Below are 20,048 nucleotides of genomic sequence, written 5' to 3'. Positions count from 1 at the left end.
ACCACCTATTTTCTTTATCCAGAATATGGACATTCTGGTCCTCAAAAGAATGTCCTTTGTCCACAAGGTGTAGGTGTACTGCAGAGTCTTGTCCAGAGGCAGCCGCTCTTCTGTGTTGGGCCATGCGTCTGTGGAGAGGTTGTAGGGAAATGTTATTTATCAGAAACTCAATTAGATGATTTCTTGATATTTGTATACTTTTCAAATTGGAAAAAGATCAAACCTTTTGAGCTGGAGGTTAGTGCGCACGACCCATGTAAGGAGGCCTTAGTCCTCGACGCGGCCGACCCAGCGTTTAATCCGACCTGTGGTAATTTGCTGCATGTCTCTTGCTCTCTAAAAAAAACGAGCCACTATTGCAATAAAAAAAAAAAAAAAAAAAACCTCTTGCTGCAGCATTTTAGAAGACTGGAATGCTTTTTACAGATGTTATGCCTTTCTAAATATCTGTAATGGTCCAGAAACCAGGGAACAAATGGATTAGTTTTTCTCAAACACTGGGACAGACTTTCTTAATGATCTTTATTGGCCAAGGTTGTGTACACGACAATGACTCCAGCTTTACACAATCGCAGATTGTCTTGCAGACATTCCATTTAGATAAAGTCCCTAAGGCAGTCACTGTTTTTATACACATTTTAAGCAGGAGTTTGTATCAAGTGTTTGTTCAGGTTCAATTTGAATACCAAAGTGACTCTCATAAAGGTTTGTGATGGTATCAGCTTTATGTCTAACTAAACAGTTTCAGTTTTTTATTCCACACCTTTGTAGATAAACTAATCTGGTTTCGAACAAACCCTTTTATTCCATCTTATTTATGTACCATCATCACTTTGATCATCCCTGCCATAGTTGAAATGCATCTCTTATAGATTTTTAGACTTTACTTTAGATCAACTTCCTTTAAAAATCTGTGTAACACGGTTAAAGATATTTAACTTTGGTTGTTTAAATATGACATGCTTAAATTCAACACTCTTAATCAGCAGTTGGTCTTAACCATTTTGCACAGTGTGGGTTTATAACCAGTGCCTTAGAGCAAGAACTTCCTCAAAAGAGACAATCGTCTGTTGATTATCACTGCACCCAAAATGAGTACATTTGTATTACGACTTCCCTTTTATGTCTCTTGTAGGCCTGTGAGTGAAATTGTGGAAGACATTCGTCAGGGTAACTGGCTTAAGTTTGGAAATGGCAAACTAAAAGAGCTGTGTAAGCTGCTACCTGAAGAAAGTGAGGTAAGAAAAACGTTTTTGTATTAATGCAAAAAAAAATGTATACATTTTGAAGATGAGGACAATTGGGTAGAGCTATGGTTCTTTAGAATAGTCGGGTTACTCTAAAACTGTTGCTAATGCAGATGTAGTGAGAGTGGAGTTTCTATATTTATTAAAAGCAATTTTAATCCTCTTAGCAGTTTGTGCAGAAAAAGGCACAATATCAGCTGTAATTGGGTCTTTTGCATAAACCTGTAAAAATTTGTTTTTATCAAGCAGTATGAATGCAGTAGTGGAGTATTCAGGTTTTCAGAACTCTGCTGTTCCACAAGTGATTTCTGAACTCCATTTAATGATGGTTTTTGTCTGCCTGTAGGTAAAACGGCTACTGTCATACAAAGGGAAACTCTCAGTGTTACCAGAGGCAGACCAGTTTATGCTGCAGCTCATTAAAGTATCTGGGTGAGCTTAAAGTTTTCAAATATTTTAACCAAAATTGGCTGCATAACATCCACGTATTAAAATACCAGGAAAGAGATGATTAATCTAAATGTCTTGTTGTGACTAACGGACTTAGACTGTGTGAGTATATGATTTGGATCAGACCTACTGTGTGTAAGTGGGCGTAAATATTTCTGCACCAATCGGGGGCCCGTTTCACAAAGCAGGTTTAACAAACTCTGACTCAAATCTTTAATTCTGAATTGATCTAGCCAAAGGTTGGAAACTTTGAGTGTTAATAAAAGCTTCTGTGGGTTAGTTTAACAAACTCTTAAGAAAGCCCACTCAGAGTTGAACATGTGCGTAACAAGTTTGAAATGCATTCAGTAGAACCCCAATCTGATGAGCCGCCATGACGACGGGCTACAGGAAGTGCCTATTTCACACCACTGGAACTAGAGATTTTAATAAAGAAATTGAAAAAAAAAAATGGAGAATGTGTTTAAAAGACAGAGATGGAGCTGCAAAGGAGAAGGTGATGTAAGAGAAAATCGCTGCTCGAGGTTAATGTGTAAGTTTATATGTAGCCTGGTAGCCTATAGCAGGCTGTCTTTATATTATATGAAATATATTTCTTCATAGCTAAAGTAAAACAAATGCTGACCAGTAACAATAGCAACATTGAGATCTGAAATTCATTTGAATCAACTCGTAGAGTTCCTCTTCAGTATGAATCACTCTTCCTTTATGCAGTAAATACTACATGGCTGTTTGCAGCCATTTTGGATGTGATCTTCCTAATAATCAGAGTCAGAATTACTTTAACAATCCCTTGCTGGAAATTATTTTCTTGCTTTGCGACCGTTTAGTCAGATTTCAGGTTTAGAAAACTAGTAAACCTGCTTTTTGAAACAGAACCCTTGAACTAATTTAAGTTCTGTATAATGATATATAAATTGGCTTTAAAATTATTTTACATCGCTTCTGTTATGTTTTCTGCTACATACAAAAGCAATGGTATAAAAGAAGCTGTGGTTGATGTTTACCTAAATAAAGCCTCAGTAAAGTTAACTTATTTTGATATACCTCTTTAAACTGCTGCTTTTCATAGACTGATCTCCAGTTTAACAGCATGTGATGAGGTTGTGAGAAAAGTTGGAATAATGAGCAATGATCTGCTTGCTTGTATTACCTGTAGCTATAAAGAACGTCTGAAGGTGATGGTTCTGAGGGAGGAGTTCTTTCCCCTCATGGAGGAAGTGAAGAACGCCATTGCTGTCATGACCAAAGCAGCTAGTGGTAATATTTCAGCTGCTTCCATTTGCATTATCAGTTTTCTTCTGGCTTTTAAATTGGATGTCCCTTATCTTTTTCTTTTTTTTTTCCTCTCCCATAGAACTGTTAGACTGTGATGATCTGCATTCAGTGATTCGACTGGTATTGAAAGCTGGGAATTACATGAACACTGTTGGTATTTTTAACTAAAACTAAGTTGTTTTTCTTCTATGATATTTTGTTAACTAACGTCTGTTATAATCGAGCCGTTGTGAAAATGATAAACAACCTCAACTGAAAGGGTTTTTCCTTTCAGGGTGGTCACAGTTCAAACGTCATTGGATTCAGGATGACTTCTCTGCTGAAACTGGCAGACACCAAAGCCAACAAGCCTGGCATGAACCTATTGCACTATGTTGCCAAGGTGAGGTGTAGCTCTTTGGCTAGAGAATATTTCTGTGACTAACCTCTTCACTAGGAGCACTGTATACAAATAGTTGTTAGAAAACGATGGTCATGCAGCCATATTTATGAAACCCTGTATCTATTAATAATGGCATCATTATTACCCTGGAATTGAGCAATACCTCTTGTTAATTATGCTAATATATTTCAATGTTAAATTCCCCTTATTATCTTATGTTTTTTTGGCAAGAAGAAGAGCTTCACAAAGCATAATATATTCTTAAATGATTTTGAGGCACAAAAAAAATTGCATAGATGCTGCCCTTATATTTATGTGCAGACTTGCCAGTTGATTAAAAAAAAAAACAAAACAAAAAAACATGAACACTACACAAGCAAGAACAAATAAATTCTGGCTTGCATTGCAAAAAAATGGGGGGGTCCTGGTAAAATTCAGACTTTGGTTAAGCCAAAATAATACAGGATTTCGCAAGCATAATCAGCTGAGATATGCTGGTAAGAGTGTATGATTTCTGCATGGTATGCTCCATTGTACATCAGGAGACAAATATTAGGAAATGTATTAACTAAGCCAAAATTGTAGTCTGTACCAGGCCATACTGATAACACGGGAGAACCAGCCAATTGCAGAGCCAGGCTCCCTTGACAGAATGTTGCTATTTCGTTTGAATATCACCCTTAATTTGGACATTGTCTGAATGGATGGGCTCGGCACACTGTAGAAGAATTGGATAGACCTTGACTGGTTTTGCTTTGATTGGGGTCCACTGATATGTTCCCAATTCATCATTCAGCTTCCTCTGAAACACCACTGTTACAAACACCTTAACAGCTCTAGTATGAGTACAGTTACTGTATTAATCTTGCTGTGAATGGTGTGGTTTGGACTGCTGCTAACAAAACGGATTCCCTTGGACTAAAAATGACTGAGCCAGTCGAAGAAATTTGTTTCAAAGATTTCCTGTCAGACTAGAATTGTTTTCTCTTACACGCTGTTTTCGTAATTCTCTGAAGATTAAATATACATTAAGTTTTTATTTCTTTCTTGCATGAAAATGTTTTCCTGACACATTTTTTGTAAGATTTCAATCATTTCTTTTGTCATCTACAGCAAGCTGAGGATATTGATGCAGAGATGCTGACCTTTCCCAGACAACTTGAACATATTGGGATGGCTTCAAGGTTACTCTTTGGATGTGGTTCAGCCAAGTTTTTCCACACTTTATCTTTTTTTTCCCTGATAATGTAATTGTGAACAATTTTTTTTATCTTACTATCACCAATAGGATTTGTAAAGATGACATAATTAAGGATTTGGAGCAGGAGATCCAGAAGATTGAAGAAGTGAAACAGTTTAGCAGCAACCAGCCTAGCCTTTTACAGCAAATAGATCAATTTCTGAAGGTAAGATGTATTCTCGCTCTCAAATTTAAAAATACCATCTAGACAAGATGTGTTTGGGTGATTTTAAGAACTTTCTTGTGACAGAGAGCAGACTCCAAGCTTGCAGACGTGGGGGTGTCCCTAAAGGACCTACAGGCTTTGTGCGACGCTGTTGCAGAGTACTTCTGTGAAGAACCAACAACCTTCAAACTTGAGGAGTGCTGTTCCATCTTTTACTCGTTCTGTCAAAGGTTTGACAAAGCTGTACAGGTAAAAGGATCAAATATTTTACATATAAATATTTTACATATTTCATTTCATATCCTACCTTGAACTTTAAACACTGTTTTTTGTTTCTCCCTGCATTGTTTTGTTGAAATATTTTCTTTTTTCATGGCCTCCAGGAGAACAGGGAGCGAGAAGCTGCTGAACAGAGACACAAACGCACAGAGAGCATACGATTAGCTACCAAACGATCCTCGGTAGCATGTAGTTCAACACCCGAACCAGCTGATGGTTCGTCATGCTTGGAGTCTGCGCTGCACAACCTTTTATCTAAGCCCAAATCTGATCTAACTAGATGTCGCAAGAGCAATCCATCCCTGGCTGAGCTGTTGCATTCTGAATCCTGTACTCAAACTATGCAAAGCGATTTACCAACACCTTATAAATCTAAGGTCAGACCAGAGAAGAAACAAGCAAAACTGCTTAAAGAAGACCTAAAACTGGAAAAGTTAGAGGAAGAAGCCGAGAAGATGCGTGAGATAACTCGGAAGGTGCTTCTCTATCAAAACGCCAAAGGCAGCTTTCATGATGAGAATGTATCGGGGACTCCAGGGCATGCGAATGGAGAACAAAATGATGCTGGCACTCCACATACCCCTCAGCCTAGAACTAGAGACTACTTTTTTGCTGGTGATGGAAATATGGGATCTCCTTGGACTATTTTGAGTCCCTTAAGCTGCTCTCCACGAAACAGCCCGCTGAGAAACAGATTACGGAGAGTATCATCGACGCTCAGCGGAAATGATCCTGATGATCAAGTCTGGGAGAGCGACGAACACAACTTACTGACAAATGGCAGCAGTCAGGAAAGTCTGACGGCCCCTTCTGGAGGATCTGCCTCCCTTCCTGAGTGCCTCCGTCAGAGAGCTCTCTCTCAGGCGCCGCTGCTCAGGTCGGCCTCCGTGGATGAAACCCTGCGCTCTCCTGGAATGGGCTTCCGTCTGAGATACTTGTTCCAGAGGAGCATAACTCAAAGATCCTACTCCTCCGGTTCAAAAACGGGAAAAATGAATGAAGACAGAAGTGGCACAACTGTGGGGAACTATTCTGAGGGCACATCTGGATTAAAGTCCTTGCTGAAAATTATTGGAGGCAGAAGTAAGCTCAGCGACTTGGAGGAACAAAACTTCAAAGTATCCACTACTTAATTTAAAGTTTTAAAGACAAAATTTAGGCTTCATTGTTTTTTTGTTGTTGTTTTTAGATTTAATATATTTTTAACATTTGTATATTTATTCGTCCTGTTTTACCCTTTAGTGTACACAAGGCAATTGGGAACTTGCTTTGAACTCTAATGGGTTCCTTTTTTTTGTTGTCAAACCAAATTCTAAAATCTTTACAGCTGTCTGTTTTTTTTTTTTTTGTTTTGTTACTGTAATAAAAAGGTATATACCGTATATCATAACCTGTTCACTATTTATTTGCAGTAAATAAATACCAATTGTTCAGGTTGAAATAGCCCCTGAATTGCAATGCACTCCACCCCTACATTTTAAACTTGGTAAAAAATGTTAAAACGGCTTACAATTTCTTTTTTTTAACTTTGCCTTACATTTATTTTTTTGCATTTTAGGCAAAATGCTATATATCTATCTCTAGATAGAGATAGATATATCTATATCTCTATATATGTATATATATATATATATATATATATATAGATATAGATATAGATATATATATATATATATATATACCGGTATGTGTATATATATATATAATCTCACAAAGTTGAAGTTTGAAATGTTTTAATTTTATGTTCAATGCTTGTACAGAAATGCCATATCAAATAATTTAATTCCTTTCTAAAGGAATTTGACTCTATATTCTCTTTAAAACTCTTGACTAAACTAGTAAAACTAAACCCTTATGTGCTGTAGTGAAAATGGTTGAAAACCATGATAACATGCAATATCAGTTTGGTCTGGATTTTATTTTTGAAACCAAAAGTTTATCTTATAGCTTGGATTCTGATCAAATTAGCTTTTAATTAAAAGCAATTAGGAATTGTTCAAACCAGTTCAACTCCAAGGGGTAGATAAGTTATTTTGTAATCAGACATCAAAAAAATTTTTTTATTGGTTATAAGCTTAATGTTTTCCAAGTGAAATAATCAGGGGTTGGAGCCCTTTTACCTGTGAATTACCATCCAAGTAGCACTGAAAAAGTATATTGTTTGTGTTTAATTCATTGCTCAATGGGGGATGTTTAACCTCTGGATGACCTAAAGATAATTTTTAATATGTGAAAAGTAACGCATACCCCATTTTTTGATTTTTATAAAACCTAATTTTACCTGCAAAAACCTTCCCTAGTGAAGCACTAACCATTCTATTTACTGGGGTTTATTTATTTTCCTAACTTTGCCAGACTTGTAACATCCGTTTATCAATTTGGAAAAATAAGGTGTTCCCAAGAAAATTTAGCAGGTCAGGCCTGCAGTAGTGAAGTTAATGTTGGTTCCTCCCTAAAGAAAACCTCCAGTCTCTGGAATCTCAAAGTTTCCTCTAAACTCAGAGAAGCATTGTAGAAAGTCTTATTTTGCAGAGTCTAGTTTCGAGATTCCTAACAGAACCACCCAACTTTGGCGGTTGGAAGGTTCAGATACCGGTCGCCTGTCTAACCATCCATTCATGGGGTCTCTCAGAAGTGGCTGGTTGGAGAGCAGCCACAAAAGAGGATGGGACGAGCATGAAGCAGCTTTTTGTCCCCAAGCATAGTGGGTGGCAGGATAGCATGTCCCTGTGGGAGGTTCTTATGATGGTCTTGTGTGAGGGGGGGTTTGCACCATTGATGTTCAAAGAAATCCTGCCTGGACACATTAATATCCTGGCTTATGTCATTGCAATCTGCTGTTTAGGACTAATTTTTATCTTTCTATTAAAAGCCAACAGGTTTTATTTAGAATGAGTTGGATTATTTATTTAAATTAGGTTTTACAGACTTTGATGGGTGACATATTATAGATCCTCCCATGTGATTAACTATAGCTAGAGGGTTTTCACTTCTACTTTAAAACCCAAATGGAGTGTTGGTTTAGCCTGATCTTATTGACATTTTCCAGTGCAAAATATTTCATTTAATAACACAAGATTTGTTTTTACCCTTGATTATTAAACATGCTCAAATGCCCAATCCGAATACATTAAACCACTAGCCCTTATTTGCTACCACTAGACCTCACCCATTACCCACACATCCTGGAATTGAATCCAACACGGATTTAGATCCTGTGAGATGAGAGTTCCCAGGAGGTGGAAAGACTCCACAGCGTCAACTGTGGAGTCACAGAGGGTGATGGGGATAGCTTCTTCCTGAGGTCCACAACCATCTCCACTGTTTTTAGAGCGTTGAGCTTCAGGTTGTTCTCCCTGCACCAGGTCGCCAGATGGTCAATCTTCCACCTGTAGGCAGACTCGTCATTGACTTATCTCTATAAGTCAGATGACAATGATGACGTTTGCAAACTTCAGAAGGTTGACAGACTGATAATCAGGTTGAGCATGGTAAACTTTACTTTTTCCTTGACGAGGTTAGTCTTTGAAAGTGGTTTTTAAACACAACTGACTGTTTCTAGTGTAATATATAGGCATATTACAAAAACATAAAACAGAATTACATCTCCAACAGTTAGCCTAGAGGCTATCTCTGCCCAGCACTAGCCTCTCATAGTGTCTCCCTGCTGGGCCTCTCTGATTTACTGCTATCCTACTCCCAATTTAACCAACCTTATGTTTTTGTGCCGAAGCTTTGTAATAAAATGAGTAAAATAAAATTAGCCATGCAGCCTTCATGAATACATTTTTTAAGGTTGTATATATAGGACACAATCCAATCTAGTATCTGAGATTCAGATCTTTATAAACAATAAATAATATGAAGGCATTCGATTATCTTACAGAGGTAAAACATTTGTTTACAGCACTCTAATTCAATCTCTTGTAGTTTACGGATGCTTTTCTTGACAGTCGGCAAACATTCATTCCTCCCCTTTTGATGGTTTTAAAGAGGAATATTTACAGTTTCTTGGCATTTTAGATAGATTTGAATGAAAAGGGAAAACTTGCTGATGATAAAGGTTCATCTGTAAAAGCATGCAATGCTCTTTTACAAACAACACAAGCATTTTTGGAAAGCTCAAAGCCTGCCCTTATATGCAAGCAGAGATAAAAGAAGCATAACTTGCCTGTTTAATGTAAAAGGAGATCCTCAAATACAATCAGGCCATTGTGGTGCAAAACAAGTGCAGCCAAGGACTTTCTCATGTGAGTCTGCTCCTTAGGACAGGGGCCGACCTTATGTCTCAGCCAAGTTCCACTCTTAGCAGGGCTCTGCTGATAAATTGTGCATTCAGAGTCTAGTGTTCTTGGTGAGAGATGAGACTCTGACATGAATGGAAAGGAAAAAGGAGGTGGGGAGAGAGAGAGAGAGAGAGAGAGAGCCTTGGACCCAGTAAGAAAGGCAGTCATGTTGGACTGAGGCTGTTAAGCCGAGAGCGGCTTGTTGGATGAAAGAGAGACAAACAGAGATGTTCAAGAAAAACCATGGTTGAAGAGGACAGGGAATAAAAGAGTGATAAAGGCTGAAAATGTGACTCTCCTGCTTCTTATTATCACAAGGATTTGCTTCATGATGAAAAGGTAACATGACAGCTTGTTGTTCATATATAGTCACTAACCAACTTGGAGAAATATGTTTGTTTGGAGAAGTGCTCTAAGAACTGAATGACGTCGTCTTGTTAGAATCCCAAAACCACTACGTAGTGTCTGTGGTTGCTGTTGTGTAACCGTATCCACCATTAACACCTGGGGTATGTAACTGTTTACATGGGTTGCTGTTTGATTTTTAAACGGAAGAAAGTGCACAGGAAATCTAGTTGCTATGCTCAATAATTTGTTTAGACCTCATTAAGACACAAATAAATGTTAAATTTATCTTAGAGAGATAGATGAAAGCGATCAGTGTGTCAATGAATATGATATTTTAAATTAAAAAGAGGCATAGGATAATAGAATTAAATTAAATCTAATTACAAATTTGATTTATGTAAGTTCTTGGTCACTGATTTTATCAGATTCTATACATAGACTCAAAACTTTGTCAGTATGGCAAAGGAGAGGATCAAATGCTCATAAATGTCCTGGTAGAGGGCTGCAAAGACTTCAGATTTTAATAAGGATAGATCACCTTAATGATAAAAAAAAAAAAAAAAAGGGACAATCCAGTCGTTATTCCCCTCAGCTCAGACACTTATGACCTTTCCTGTGCTTCATGAGTGGCTTGTCAGACACTTTGACCTTTAACCCTTGGGAGAAAATATGTGTTTTATCTCTTGACATAGTGGCTACAAATTCAGTTCTTGTTATAAATTTCCAGTCTTTTTGCATTGTTTATACTTCATATAAACACTTCGAAACAGCATTCTGTAAAAAGTAAAGTTTAGCCAGGACCTTTTACTCCATGGCATTTAATAGAGTTTCCAATGATTAGTTCCCAGTGATTGTCAGAGCTATAATATAACGTTTCTTGAATAAAAAGTATTTTATTGGGGTTAATTTACATTCTTAGGTTTTGTGACGGGTCATTAAAGTGTGATAAGGCCAATTCTTGAATTAAAAAATCTAAATGTTTAAAAGAAGGTGAAATAATAGAATGACCCCGACGTGATTTGAACACGCAACCTTCTGATCTGGAGTCAGACGCGCTACCGTTGCGCCACGAGGTCATACGTCACACAGAGCGCCAAAATAGATATAAAGACAATAGCTGTGCCGCTATGCTTTCAGCTTTTGTATATGGTGTTCTTTCCTTTTTGTTTCTGACCACGATATTTTATTTCACAAGATTACAAATGTTATAAATAAAGACAGATATACCTTCAGACTACTTTAAATATTAAAGGATTGTCCATGGTTACTTCCAAGATTCAGACACAAGATGGCGCCCTTTCATTTAAGTGAATCTTGTTTTTTTACTTTTTGGGAAGTATATCTTGGTTTTCTGTTGATTCTACAAAATCTAACGTCAGATTATTTTATAAATTTTTTTACTTGTATAATTTCAAAACAAGTAAAGTATTTCTAATGATTCTTTATGTTTCTCTCCCTTTTAGAGAAAGAACAAGAATGCATTTATAATCTGACAGCTTTCATCGACTAGAGCAAAATGGACCGGTAAGGAGTTTTTATTATGACCTGTTGATTGGTGGAAACAACTAGTTTTATTTCTCCGGCCTTCAGATACTAATATATATATTTTCAGATTTATTCTTAATGTTGACATCACTTTTAAAAATGATTTGCTAAGAGCAGTGACGTGACGTCACAGCTGCAGCTTGTAAAAAACATTCTAATTTAAATGTGACAAACTCCAATATAATCAGGGAGGTAGGATGTTCATTGTTCATCATACACTAGATTCTCTTCTGTGACTTGTACCAGCATTTAGTCTAAGTTGAAAACCTTTAACTGCATTATATTTTGCAGATATTTTTTGAACAGTTTTCATTTAGAAAATCAGTCAGTGCTGTTGTTGGTGTTTATTTTTATAGGCTATGATACTGCTACACAGCTGGTACAATTTCAAGAAATGCAAATCAAAAATAATGTTTGTCTATGTTTTGTTTGTATCCCACAATTATATATATTTGTTGATCTCATCTGACCAAAACACATTGTTACACATTTTGCTGTGTGTATATAGATTATGGTGAAATGTAAATAATATGTCCTCTCTTTAAACTGTTCTTTATTTAAAATTCAAACTTCTGAAAGTACTTTCAATATGGAAGTGTTGCATATTGTTCAATAAATGATGAGTGTTTTGATTAAGAGTAATTTCATTTGAATGTGCTTTACTGGAGACATCAATGTTTGTCAAAGAACATTACTGCCACCTACTGGTTAGTGACGTCACGGTGCGGTATCGGCTGTTGAGTAAGTCCCAGTTCTGTATCTGGTGTTTGTCACCATGCGCTATTATCCAAGTATTCTTGAAAACATTCTTCTTTGAAATGTTGGCTACATATTACCTTTTTTTCTCTGGCCAGAAATTCGATGGCAAATCCTTCCTCTCTAAGTTGGCAATCCAACTACAAATCCAATTGTGGTGGATCATGAATCGGAAAGATGAAATAACAATTTTGTTTTGTTTTTTATATTTACACGATGTATTACAACATCCAACTTCCATGCACATGGGTATTCTCAGTATAGCTCTTGCGAATTTCAATTGTGAAGTCCTCTCAATTGTTGTTGATTGCAGGGGTGTTTAGTAGCTCCCACTGATTTTGCTTGTAAAGCGGGCAGAATGGCGCTTGACTTACCGCATGGTGGTGTCACTTTCCTCCACATCTGTGACAGGTGGCGGGAAAGCAGGGGAAGAGTAAGAAGCTGAGAAGCAAAGAGATATATAATGTGAGCAAAAAAATACTGATTTGTTCCCTGGAAATACACATTTTTACTGACAAATTACAAATTTGTTGCCAAGAAGTACTTCTTTGTGTGCATAAAATAATTTGCTGCAGCAAAATATATATGACATGTGCATGAAATACAATTTTTTTCGTACAATATTTTTAGATGATAACATGGGTATATGATGTTATTGTGTTTCATGCATTGCTGCCTGGCCTGAAGGTAGAGAGAGAAGGAGGTGGCTCTGTGACATTGACAACAGCTCTGTTTTTTATATATTTAGAAATAAGGCCTGTTCAATATTTCTTATGACCTTTTTAGAATTTGTCCCAGTCAAATACGGGATTTTGTTTCAATTTGAGAGACACTAGAATAGAAGTAGAAATGCGACACAGTCATCGATATATCTTGTCACCATTATATGCCTCTCAGTAATATGAATTGGCTTTACAGAATATCTTTACAGACTCCCTGTCAGTCGTGTTGTTTTGTTAATCTAACTGTTTGAGAAGGTGCATTTTGTAGGATTAGGTGTTGGTATTTTGTATGCATGTTATACCTATGATGAGAACAAGGAGTTTTTCTTCCTGAAAGCTGAGAGCTAAAGCTGCTAAAGCTAACAAGTTGATCACTGCGTGAATTAGTACAGCACTACCAGTAGATGGCATCAGAATGCAACAGTATGAATGCCTGCTTATGGCGCCCGGTGCAAAACTTCTTTTCAGGCTCCGAAAGGATTAGGTAAACACTATCAGATTAAAGGTTTTTGCTTTATTTTAACATGAGCATATGCTTTTTTGTTGTTTAAAAAAAAGTCAAAATACATGTATAGATCATTTAATAATAAACATATTTCATTAAAATAAAGTTCTAAACATTTTACTCTAACTTATGAGATATTGTGTCTTAACTTTATCACATACTTTACATTGGTTTAGCCTTTAAAAATACAAAGAAGCCTCAGTTATAAGACATAAAATATAATAGAACTCTTTTGAAGCTGAATATAGCCAAAAGGGATTTTTGGACTTTCTTTTTTTTTTAAGGGTAAAACTGAATATAATCTTTAATCGATTAAGGGTGGCCTGTTACATAAAATTCAAATGGGTTTGTAAAAACATGAGAAAGCTTGATCTATAAACTGTTGACATCTTTATACGATTCACACGCTAAATTTTTACGGTTTAAATACATATGAAGACAGGCTTAACATGCATCTATGGGACAATTAAATTGTTTAGTAATTGAAAGGTTTAGGATAAATTTAAGTACAATTGAGGGATGTCAGAACAGGACAAACTATTTTTAGCGCACAAAAGAAATACGCCATTTTGTAAAGAGTTTGTCCATATTTATTCTCCATTTCTGTTTATTACACTTTCGTTGCTTTTACTATTTGTCTGTATTGATCTACATTAAGGTTTAATATGAATTGTAATGAGCGTCTACAAGTTAGAACGGAGATATTGATCATTTTATCCAGTCTCAACATGGTGTCCGTATCAGTACACATGCAGACCTGGTACTCTCCAAAGAGCTATGATTACATTCAGCCAGTACTGCAGCTGATTTCGCTCTAATATTATATACAGTATATTCTAACAAATGTAGAGTGAAAATGACATAATAATTTATGTATTTATGTAAGATGATGCTCAGTGATTTAATATTTCTGCAAAAATTCAACAAAAAGACCTTTTCACTTCTACCTTAGGCAGTTTGTCAGTGGTGTGAGTCATAGCCTGGTCCACACCCAGAGCATTTTTTCCCTTCCACTCTCCACAAAGTCAAAATGACAAGCTTTTTATCCATTTATTTATTGTATGAGTTGCAGGTCAGGGATGAGAAGCAACCTGGACGGTTTCAGGAAATAAAGGGAAGGGGACCATCTGCGCTTTTCTGCTGCACTGGATGCAGTCTCCATGGCAACATGGCGCTCCCGCAGTAAAATCTCGATAAAGACGGTCTGCTCCCCCGCCCCCATCCCTGCTTATGCACACAGGCGTCTCATACACTCACTCAGGGGAGGCAGGGCACTGCACATGTCTCAGCTGTCCATGCAGTTTCTGTTTACTTTATCACTAATAATCTCTGACATAAGGTTTATAAAAATGTAAAAGGACAAAAAAGCTCTCCCTTTTTATCTTATTTTCCTGTTATTTTCTGTGAGCATTTATTCTAAAAGCAGCTTAGCAAACAGAGCTGGGCTCTATTTGTCAGCAATATGTTATTAAAGTCCCCAGCAGGGTTAAATGATTTATCTCAAATGTTTTGCCTATCGGGCTTCCTGCCTTTCCCCCAATCTGTGAGTGAGAGAAATAAATTTTAGGTTAAGACATGCCTCATGAATCATTTCCAAGCTTCTGTTGAATGCTTTAGGTTGTTTGTTTTTTTCCCCCTCTCCAAACCTATTCCAAAAACAGAGAAAGCAGTCAGACTATGGAGTGTGATCAGAAATTGAAAAGAAAAAAATCTGTCTCTTTGTTGCTATCTCCTCTTCGCTCAGCTCATCTGTCACACTATTGGACTGTTGAGCACCCTCCCTTTTCACACCAGCCACTCAGCTTGTTCGAGCTCTGCATCTTTTTTATTTTTTTTTTGCTGATTGTCTCTCTCCCTCTCAGTAGCTTTTGGTTCCTGCCACTTCACACACACAGATGTATTAAAGCCAGATCCATAACCACCTTCTCGTCAGTCCACTCTCACACACACCCTCATCCCACCTTCTCTGTGTGGGGGTGCGTTTAGCTTTGGCAATGCCGGCTTTAGCAAACGGATATCACTCCCCTTGGAGGAGAACATACTGAAACTTCCTCTCCATTCCTTAAGGACACACTGTAAGTGACTCTTTCTCCTTCTTTCATATCATCCCCTCTACATGTTCTCTTCAGTTCTCATAACTGTCACCATGCCATTTTTCACTTTGATAAAAGGTAAAAAAGCTTTCCTCCTCCTTTTAATGTCTTCCTCTGCCCCATCACTCTTTTTTTCTTTACATTTCACTGGCTAACAGCACCCTTTGTTGTCTGTATGTAAAATAACACTGCAGCCAATTTGTGCCCCTTAAAGGCATTACACTTGGCAGAAAATATAAATGTGTTCCCTCATTTATATAACTTCTTTAAGGAGTGAGATTGTATTTATTGATATAAAGCACATGCAGGAGATTTTATTATCCCTCCAGTCCTACTCTATATGTTATATTTTGATGAGGACAGCTCAATCCAGAAAACTTTGTTTTACCTAAAATATTTCCTTGAAAAAATCTGCGAAAAGGTTTGAGATTGAAATGAGTTAGGCACCTTTCGTGTGTTTTTTCCAACTTACATTTAGTCTCTAATAAAAACAGGTGATCTAGTTAGCTTTAGTTGGTTTATATACTTTTAGATTTTAAATTCATTTATATTACGCTGCAAAAATATTGCAAATTACAAAGTATTGTAATGGTGGAATTGTATGTTTTAAAACACAAAGAAGGAAGAAGGGTACATAGATTTTAATAATTTTGCTAATTTCATTTTGAAAAGTGTGGCAGTCATATGTATTCATTCCTCTTCCAGTAGAAACTGATAAATAAAATCCAATGCAACTGACCACCTTCAGAGGCCACCTGTTTTATACATTAAGTTCAATAACATCTAAATTATTTCAATATCAATTCAGTTGTTAAAGAACATTAAAGAACATTGTGATGAGAACCAAGGAAAACAGATCAGGATATAGTATTTGATTATATTTTAATATATTAAGCTTTAAATTTGTTATAAAGCCTATTTAATGCAACTAAACTGGCAGGGTGGATAAGCAGAATTTTAATTAAAGAAGTAAGCATGTTAATTGTAAGAACCTAAGGTGTTTTCTGGACATTTAGCAAGAACAAAGGCATCAATACATAAATCCAAGTCGGATTTAATTATAGGGATGTAGGTGACACAAAGGATGTGGGCTCTCTGCTTGAAATTTGACTTTTTCTTACAGGAATTTAAAATCTTATATAGTAAAAAACAAAAAAACAAAAAATAAATAAAACCTCCACTTTAATGTATGCGGTCCATACTTTTCGTCTACAGGGAGATGGAAAAACCAGAGTGGATGGCAATATGGACTGAGTTAATTAAAGTTAAATCCTGGAGGGAAACTTGGAAGTACTCTAATACGATGGCATAGTTAGAGCAGAGTATACTTATGTGTTAGAATGGTCAAGTCAGGTGTGTCCATATAAACTGTAAAACTCCTTGCATAAATATAATAAAGCAAATTATATGCATGAAACAAGTGTAGCAGTATGACAATTGCCATACTGCTACACTTGTGAAAGTAAAATCTGTTGGGCTCTTTTTGTCATCAAGACAATTATTCTTATTGCCACATTGCCAGACAGGACACTGTTAAAAAAAAAAAAAAAAGAATGGTCAAGTCAAAGCATAGACCTAAAGCCTTAAAAAAATGCTCTTAATAAATGCAATCCCTTTGAAGTACAGCTAATGTATTTTGCAATAAAGGAAAGGAGAACAACTTCATCTCATAGATGTTCAAAGTACTTATAGTCTTTTTTCTAAAGAACTTGTAGCAGTCACCACAGCAAAAGGTTTTGCTTTTATTTTCTCAAGGGAAGTTAGGGGATAAGAGTGTGCTAAATTTAGGCTACACTACCCCTCCACACTTAAAAACAAAAAAAAAAAAAAATCAAAGAGCATAGATTAAATTCACAATTGTAGTCCATCACTTCGAATGTGTATGACAACCACACTTTAAAGCTGCAACATGAAAAAAGATTAAAAGAAAAAAACAAACAACCGGATGTGAACTCCTTTGTAAGGCACCGTAAAACCAAAATTGAAGGAATCAAAGATCTACATAAACATTTTGGTCCAAGATGGCCATCGATGTGTCTAAACTACTCAAAAGTTCCCCTTTATGAAAGATAACTAACACGGATATGTTTTCCCAACTCGGTTAAGACGCTGCTGATGCACATGTAAGCAAAACCTTACATGGACTTGAAGCAGATGCTATGAATAGAATATTACGGCAGGATTTAATCAGCGGATGACTCCAGCTGAACACTTTCAAAGATGCATGAGCTGATAGGCTGGAGTGATGAACGGGGACATTTGTGTAAACATTAAAATGGTGACCCGATGGAACCCCGAGTTGATCTGGGCTGAGCAAAGGCTGGAATGTCCAGCTGGTATGGGAGGAATGTCCCAGGAGCTACATGCAAGCGGTGGGAGTCAGGCGAGAAGAGATGTAAACCTAGCAGTGAAATGTGATGAATGGTTGCCAGAGCCGCTGTAATGATGGGATTTTCTGCTCTGTTTGTGCTGCAGCTATATTTACCTCTTTGCTTAGCTCAATATCAGACTGCTACAGCTTTTTTTAAGGAAAGTCACTGTTTCACTCTTGAATGAATTGGAATGAATTGCATTAACATTACGGTACATGTTTCTCAGAACATGTAATAGACCCTGTCACTGAGAGTAATCTTGGCCGATGGTTCCTGTATGTTTATCAGATGTTCCTTAACTTTTCTTTGTCAGAAATCAATGTAAATGCTTGAAAAAGCTGCCACATAAAACAAGTCCAAACCAAACTACTTTAATCTAATTAAGCAATGTGTTGAAGTTCACCCTAAAACAAACTCCTTTGTAAAATAGGCTGGAGATGTAGAGCTTTATTGTTTTCAGCAAGCAGAAAAAAGCAGAGATTCCTTGTAGAGCTTAAATATATATCTATTTTTTGCATTTTCTTTTATATAATTCTTCAGAGTTTGATCTAACAGCATGAGACTCAGGATTTATTTTCCATTCATTGCTTAAAAAATTCCAAAATCATGTATGAGTTACATAGAGAGAAATGTTCCAAAAACTTTTACACTTTTTTTTTTTAATGTACAACCCTTCATTACAATATGTCGGAATTTAAAGAAAAAAAAAAATCTAATCTTTTTTTAAAGCTTTAAAGTTCATTAATCAAAAGGGGGGTTTGTGGGAGGAAAAAGAGCAAAAAGACTGCTTTAAGGAAAAGTAAATACAAATAAGAGAAAGCAGGCTCAAAGAAATAGTTTGCTTATAAAAAAAATATACAAGGATTAATGTACATAAAAAGATATCAATAACCCTTTTAACATTTTTTATGATATGTTTGAATGTAAACATCCAAAGTTTAGGTAACATCCCCACAAGGTCAGGGGAGCCACATCAGGTAAAGTCTAAATCATCTTGATTGGCAAAGCTTTGAAAGTATTTGAAGTCGGTAAATCTGATTATTGCTAATGTTAAGGAAGTATTGACTCTAAATTCTTCTGATATCAGAGGAATAACACAGAAAGGTGCAGTTTGGTTTGGAAGCAGTTCATTTTTTGGTAGTTTTTTGGTCTGCCATGGTGTTTCAGTTTGCAGATGCAGAAGATGTTCATAAACTTAATGACTTCCATCTTCTGTCTCTGCCTGAATGCGACAGCATGCTGTTATTTCGTTTGAATAAGTTATGACAGAACAATGGATTTCTCCCCGACACCCAGTTAGAGAGCTGCTAATTAATGAATTACATTCCTCTGTATCAGTTCAAATATTTCATTTATCAGTAAGCCTCATTATCTCCTATTGTTTAAAAAAAAAAAAAAAAAAGCATTATTAAGATTTCTCCTTTGACCCAGGAGTGTTCCTCGTAGCCGTCACCTTCTTCTACCTTTCAGTTTAGGAGCTGTATTATAGAGAAGCAAGATGTGCCACTTACTAAATGTGGTGCACTATAAAACTGTTGTGTCCAGTTTTTTGTGCTTTTACAGGACCTTTATAGTTATTGGATGATGTTTTTTGTGTTTTGAATTTTATTTCCCAGAAGAAGAAACATACAGCAAAAGAGGTGTATACCTGGTATAAACTGTGTGGACACAGGCGCATCCTGTGACACAGGCACCGCCCAGCTCGGATCACACAAGCTGATAATTTTAGCTGCCCTTATGTCACTCAGCTGCCCACTGTTTGTTGACAGGGAAACAAAAAGGTACATCCCTCTTGCCAGAAGGCTGCACGTAATAAAATTCTATGCTGTTACATGTTAGTCAGCAGGCCGGCGTTGCTGTTTTTCTGCCCTGTCATCATGGCAACGATTTAATGACAGAGGCGTGATGATGCTTACCATTAGTGTTGAGACGCTTAGGTGTTTGAACAGCCTCACCACTCTGACCAATAAAGGTCTTTGAAGTGCCATCGACCCAATTGTAATTAATTTAATCCTTGGATGTCTGAGTTCAGATTGCATCAAACCAGATTCGCTGTGTTAATAATGTCTTATAATAGTTGTTAATGCTATAGTTTTATATGTTATCATAAATATAATGGGGATTCAAAATTTTAAAACTTGCATTTTTTTTGTATTAATTTCATAATTTTTTCATATTTATAAATATTTTATTTATAAATCAGCTAAAAAAAGGATAGAGAAAATAAATTATATTACAGATGTAAACCTCTCAAGAAATGACCATCTATCAGATGGTATCAGGAAGGGGAAGAACATCTATCAAAGAAAGTGGGAGAATCTTTTGTGCAGAAAAATACTCAAGATTTATTGAGGGGCATAAAGAAAGCCAGCAGATTTC

General features: G+C 36.4%; 2 protein-coding genes and 1 non-coding gene across 6 annotated transcripts in view; 2 read left to right on the top strand and 1 right to left on the bottom strand.

Moving 5' to 3' along the window:
- Positions 1 to 6,360, top strand: part of LOC107088260 (FH2 domain-containing protein 1-like) — a 9,317-nt gene extending 2,957 nt beyond the window's left edge. Inside the window, exons 4-12 of the mRNA XM_015380308.1 lie at positions 1,136 to 1,238; positions 1,594 to 1,679; positions 2,857 to 2,957; positions 3,055 to 3,125; positions 3,250 to 3,357; positions 4,471 to 4,541; positions 4,646 to 4,763; positions 4,848 to 5,012; positions 5,147 to 6,360. Coding sequence (XP_015235794.1) covers positions 1,136 to 1,238; positions 1,594 to 1,679; positions 2,857 to 2,957; positions 3,055 to 3,125; positions 3,250 to 3,357; positions 4,471 to 4,541; positions 4,646 to 4,763; positions 4,848 to 5,012; positions 5,147 to 6,175 — 1,852 coding nt within the window. The 3' untranslated portion in view covers positions 6,176 to 6,360. The remainder of the gene's footprint in view (positions 1 to 1,135; positions 1,239 to 1,593; positions 1,680 to 2,856; positions 2,958 to 3,054; positions 3,126 to 3,249; positions 3,358 to 4,470; positions 4,542 to 4,645; positions 4,764 to 4,847; positions 5,013 to 5,146) is intronic.
- Positions 6,361 to 9,518: 3,158 nt separating this feature from the next.
- The window catches only part of LOC107088282 (tripartite motif-containing protein 3-like), a 37,177-nt gene continuing 26,647 nt past the window's right edge, over positions 9,519 to 20,048 (top strand). For 2 of the 4 annotated variants that reach the window (XM_015380362.1, XM_015380356.1), the window contains exon 1: positions 15,099 to 15,279. The gene's annotated coding sequence lies outside the window, so the exon portion shown is untranslated. Of the gene's footprint in view, positions 9,668 to 10,815; positions 10,984 to 11,139; positions 11,201 to 15,098; positions 15,280 to 20,048 lie in introns of those variants that run through there. The other 2 variants (XM_015380358.1, XM_015380360.1) reach the window with 2 other exon arrangements.
- trnaw-cca lies at positions 10,681 to 10,752 on the bottom strand. Its single transcript has one exon. It is a non-coding gene; the product is annotated as a tRNA-Trp (tRNA).

This window comes from Cyprinodon variegatus, unplaced genomic scaffold (assembly GCF_000732505.1).
Source record: "Cyprinodon variegatus isolate N-32 unplaced genomic scaffold, C_variegatus-1.0 Scaffold211, whole genome shotgun sequence".
In the NCBI taxonomy this organism is placed as follows: Eukaryota; Metazoa; Chordata; class Actinopteri; order Cyprinodontiformes; family Cyprinodontidae; genus Cyprinodon; species Cyprinodon variegatus.
This window is presented reverse-complemented; position numbering and strand designations above follow the sequence as displayed.